General features: G+C 38.7%; 1 protein-coding gene across 6 annotated transcripts in view; it reads right to left on the reverse strand.

The window, feature by feature from the left end:
* LOC104131781 (protein spinster homolog 3) overlaps positions 1-5,560 on the reverse strand; it is a 50,530-nt gene that overhangs the window by 30,255 nt on the left and 14,715 nt on the right. For 4 of the 6 annotated variants that reach the window (XM_035900647.1, XM_035900648.1, XM_009644984.2 and 1 more), the window contains exons 1-3: positions 4,501-4,909; positions 727-792; positions 148-284 (exon numbers count right to left, since the gene is read on the reverse strand). In XM_035900647.1, coding sequence (XP_035756540.1) covers positions 148-284; positions 727-792; positions 4,501-4,717 — 420 coding nt within the window. In that variant the 5' untranslated portion in view covers positions 4,718-4,909. Of the gene's footprint in view, positions 1-147; positions 285-726; positions 793-4,500; positions 4,910-5,560 lie in introns of those variants that run through there. The other 2 variants (XM_035900651.1, XM_035900649.1) reach the window with 2 other exon arrangements.

Consider the following 5,560-nt stretch of genomic DNA (forward strand, 5'->3'; position numbering starts at 1 on the left):
CATTCCTGCACAAAGTCCATTTAGTCCAGGCTTGGGGAGTGAGTGCTCACTGATAGCTTTTCCAAATGTGGTCAGAGAAGGACACTATCAACTCCTGCAAGACGTATGCTGATTATTTTCATAGTACCCTCTAAAAAAGCAACATACCAATTCACTGACGAATGAACTGCCTAATGTTACACCAGACCAGAAGAAAATACCAGCTCCAAGGATGATTTTCCTATTGTACCGGTCACTGAGGTATCCAAAGACAGGGGCAGCCACCATGTAACACACGATGAAGACTGGAAATCCAAGAAGAAACAAAGACAATATTGGTCAAATTATTTTTACCGTGCATATTCCTCACCCCTCAGACAAACTCAGGTTATTTTTTAGAGCAGAGTTAAAGGCAGGCTGAGTTTATAGAACTAGTAGGTAGATTGATATTTAGAAAAAGATAAATGCAGATTCAAAAAAACCTATACAAATATAAAACATGTGTGAATTGCTCAGGTTATGGATTTCTTTTGTGATTCACATACTGTGGGATTTTTGAAGGACTTCATTCGTTCCTGAACCAAAGGCTTTCGGTTTTGCATTATAGCCAGCCTGCCCACAAGTGGAAGTGAGCAATACCACACACAAGTAGGAATGAGAAGAAATAAGTAACTCGACTGTGTTTTAGGAGCAGACCACATAGATGCAAGGCAAAGTAAACTAACTGAGCTTAAGTGATTTTATTACCTGTTTGCAGTAGACCTGTATCCCCATCACTAAGCTTGAAGTATTTCTGTATATCTAACAGGATCCCTGCAACAGAGTCAAACACTGAATGACAGCAAAGTACCCTGCACATTCCTTGTAATTCTATTCATTTGCCAACTCAGAGATTTATTTCAAGAACAGGGCTTGCAAGAACTGCAGCACATTTAGCTTGCTAGTTTACAGGTAAACGGTTACTCTACCACAAGCACAGATACACAGAGAATTAAAAATTCTTATCACTACAGATAAAATTCTTTATCTTCCACTATATAGGTCTTATGAGAGTCAGTTTACCTACTATTTCAATCACAGCTGTTCTGTTTCTTTTGCACTGTTAGTACGTAAGCACATAAACAGTTTACAGCTCAAAGTTTAATGGATGCAATGTGGAAAAAAACAGTGGCAAAGTTTTGCAGACAGGAGATTACTATCTTCATACAGCTAATCCTAAAATTTTCTTAATGACCTTAAAATGTTAAGATGAGTTCAAATTCCTTCTGTTAAGAAGAACTGTTAATATTTCTGGTTATACAATATTCAAATTAGCGCATGTTAGATTTTTCAGGATGCAGATGGTTACAATCTTCATTAGCCAATGGTGGCTAAATCAGCCTATAGCCAGGGAGGTATAGATAACTGTGGATTTAAAAATTAACATTTTTAGTGGTGACAATGAATGACAGACAAACTTCACCAAAAGTGATCATTTCTATTTGTGATAAACGGCTGACAGAAATCCCATCTCGATTTCTAAACAATAGCTGTGGAAAAAGGTTAGAAGAGTTGTCAAAAAATGTGGAAGAAATCACACAAGCAACAAACTGAGGGAAGATCCATGGATCTGTCACCTCACAGATGCATGAATGCTCTTGAGACAAAAAGGTCATTTACATCATGCCAAAGCTGCAGATTTACCATCTCACCTATCTTGCATTTCTGCATTATGTTCCTGAAAAAAAAAAATTAAAAATAGCAGAAGATACTGCTTTGAATAAGCATACCTTTACTCTGACATCAAAAGATATCAAGTAAAAAAGAAATTTCTTCTCATGCAGCTTTAGTTTTGCCGAAATAGTCAAAATCAAAACATTATTAAGAGGATGAAGCCACCACTTAAAACAAGTTCTGTATAAATTGACTGCTACATTCACAGAAGCTGATCTGCAGCAGAATGGAGCTCGGGGTGAGGTTAGCAAGAGGTACCCATTCTGTTCCTGCAGCGTATTTTACATATTAGGCCACATACTATGCTGCTGCAGCCACTTAAAACCATTCTTGAGCCAGCTAGTTTAAAGCTAAATGCACCTTCCCCCACAGTCCCCGTGGCTGCAGCATAATCGGTCTCCTCACTGTTTACTGATGTGTTTTGAATCCAGTGTAGATCAAGGTCTAGCCTAACAGCAGCACCAGGTTATACAACCGTTTCTCAATGACTCTTGAACATATGCTGCGTTTAGGGTTTTCCTAATGGTCTCACAAGTTTAAGTTGGTGACTTCATTCAAACATTTTGTATCATTAAAACAGGACAATCAATTGCATCTATTCTTTCTGGTATCTGATTAGCAATGCACAGAAATACTGTATCACAGGAACTTCAGTTTTGGACTAATAGAGTGTTTAGAATAAATCACAGCTAACACAAGACTTGAACTGAACTACAACTTCATCTCAAACTGACTTTCACACTGAGCACCATGAAAGTGTTATCCCCTCCACATAACTGAAATAACTGACCTAACCCGTTATTGGCAAATTATAAAACATTGATCTGAACAGCCTGGAACAGGGTAACAGATCAGAGGGGAAGAAGTCTGCATGATCACCATTTTTAACAAACTGAAGACTCAATTCCAGCAGACAGTTAAGTGGAAGAGCTTGTTTGCTGTGTGAAGATTGATGCAAACTATGTCAAATCCTGTGAGCAAAACTGCCCGGAAACCACAACTTCATAACTGCCACCAGCTTACTTTTAACCAAATGCTCAAGTCTCTCCTTCTTCACTTCCCTGTTAACTTATATTTAACAATATGTTCATACATATGGACAGCCAAACTCACAAGTACTAATGCAAGAATTCTGCAATGAAGCTTAATTCTAACAGATGAACGATATATTGCTGTGGTATAGACTGCAATTTACAGATTTCCCCCATGGCCCAAAAGGTCATAGAGTTAACTGAAAAGTTAGAGAGAGAGAGTTATAAAGTTATAAAAGTTGTACAGAGTTAACTACAAGTCGTATCTTGTAATTAAAGCAGATGCTGGTATTTCAAAAGCCTTCACACTATCCTCGCCTCTGCTCTTGAATTCTTACATGTCCCTGAAGGTACCTCACTCACAAGAAACTGAGCATGTTAACAAGTAGGCAAGCTTTCCTTCACAGGCCTTCTTGAAAATGTCAAGCTCTTAGCATGTACAGGAGCCAAAGAATAGTTCAAAGCCTGGAATGAACCAAATAACTGCTTGCACTTTATACTTCCAACTGCATCCCCCCCTAGCATCCCAGTTCTTGCTTGAAGATATTTTCATCCTCTCCTGTCCTCTGCCCTTCTCCAGGGAAAGTTACTTGACAACAGAACTCATACATTGAAGTTTTTCATTAACAGTCTTGCAGTATCATTTAGCACGCACTCCTCTTTGCTTCCTTCCCTCTTGTATGTGTGGTTAAGAAGTATTCAAAAGAAAAAAAGCTTAAACTCCTAAACCCACTAGCCTCCCAATTTTTAAAGATACTGCCTGAATGACTTAAATTTCTGAATGGTCTAAGTAGTAAAAATAATTAGTTTGTGTGCTGTCACTAGATATTAATTCCAAATTTAACAATCCATCCTTCTGGTTTTTTCAAGGTTTTAAAACATTTATGGCTTCCAGGCCACTCAGAAGTAAAACATAGCAAGCTCACAACAAGTGCTTCCTCCTAATTTATAAATCAGATCCCTGGAAGCATGGTAGATGCTTAGGAGTGATGCTAAACAAACGAATTTACACAGACCACAGTTTACGTGCGAGGAAAAAACATAGATTTCCCACCAGTTTACTAAAAGCGATGTTTTGCTGTTTGGGGTTAGGTTAAAAAAAAAAAAATCACATTTTGGAAGGAGGATATTATTTATCAGAAAACAAGTTGTAAATTTGGTAGGTGACGCTTAAGGAAGTGGGTCTCCGTTCTCTTAACACCATCATGTTTGTTATACTCTTCATTGCGGAAATCATACAATTTCCAGCAGATCATGAGGAAGTTAAGCCTCCCCTAAACAAACTTGCACAAAGAGAACATAATTTTTGTACTTTCAAGGGGGGGAATGGCATCACTATTCTTCAGATAAAGGAATGCTGTATCTAAACTACTAGATCCAAAGAAGTCCTGGTAAATTGCTGCATACAATAAAGGGAAGCTTTTTAGTCAAATCGCTGTAGAATCCAGACACAAAAATAGACTAGTTGCTCTGTATGCTGAAGTCTGTTTATAAGAGACTTAGGTTTAAAAATATAAATCTTAAGCATTTAACAGGTGTGGTTTTCCTAAGCATTCTACTAACCATTAACAATGAATAAATCATTTATTGGTCTTTCAAGGTTTATAATTGGAAGTTTCATTAAGAGTATGACCAACAGGCTACAGCAGGTAAGTGAGAGAGATTAAAATGACATAAAGCATATCCTTACTTTGGAAAACATTTCTAACTACAGAGTAAGTAGAGCTGCTGAGAACTTGAATTTCTTTTTCCTTAGAAGGAGGAAACAGGCTCTCACCTGGTACAATGAACCAATCCATGAAATTTATTAAATTCACATAGCACAGCACAGCAGTTACCAGGTAATCTCCCTTTGCTGGACCGTTCCAGCAAAGACATGACACAGACGCGAATGGACGTTGTCTCACATGTGCTGCAGTGGCTCCGTAATTCTGCTCCTCAGGAGGCGGCTGGGACTGCAAGCCTGTGTTTTCATGTGCCGCAGGGTTTTGCATATTTCCCAGTGCAGAAAGTCACCATAAATTATGAAGCATTTCCTCAGCACACGAAGCTACAAGTCGATTTTGTGTTCAGGCTATGAGGAACTTCAATCACTATGGTCATTTCCGGTGATGGAAAGCCCAGCCACTAAAAACTGAAATTAAGTGTTCCTTGCAGTAGCAAGAACTCTACAAAGAAAGAAGCTGCAGTCCTGTGTTTTTGCAAAAGCAAAAGTGCTGAAGTTCTAGACCTTGAAGACAAGGAATAGTAAATGTAAACAAAAGCAAAATAATCCATTGTGCATCCAAGAAATAAAAGTGCACAACTTTGCAATGATCTCACAGAAAATTATTAATAATCTTCACTGAGGTCTCAGTGAGTTGCCAGAGCTAAAAATAGCCTTTCTAGAGAAAAGAGGGAAAGAAAGAGAAGGTTCTTTGCTAGGCCAGGTACCTATCTCTGACTTGAGCCCTCCTTTACCACAGACATTTTGTGCAACTCTGGACAAGACATTCACTTTCTCTGCACCTCAGATTGTTATTCCTGCCACACACACCCCTGGCCTTTAAAAGAGGCTACCTAGCCTTGTCCCTGCCACCCAACCAGTCACTTCTCCCTATTACTGCCCATTTCCTTTGCACTGGCCAGATCTACTCCCAGAACAAAATCCTTTCCAATAAGGTCCTGAGTTTTTAGGTCAAATCAGCAATTTAGGCAGAAGACTCATACTCCAGATTACTTGCTGGGTTTGGGGTTTTCTTTAGTGGGGGAATAGCAAACAAACAAACAAACAAAAAACCAAAAAGCAACCCAGAATGCTACAGTAAGCAGAGAAAGGCAGATGGAAACAAACACAC

The sequence above is a fragment of the Egretta garzetta genome, unplaced genomic scaffold, assembly GCF_000687185.1.
Source record: "Egretta garzetta isolate BGI_Z169 unplaced genomic scaffold, ASM68718v1 scaffold108, whole genome shotgun sequence".
NCBI lineage: Eukaryota > Metazoa > Chordata > Aves > Pelecaniformes > Ardeidae > Egretta > Egretta garzetta.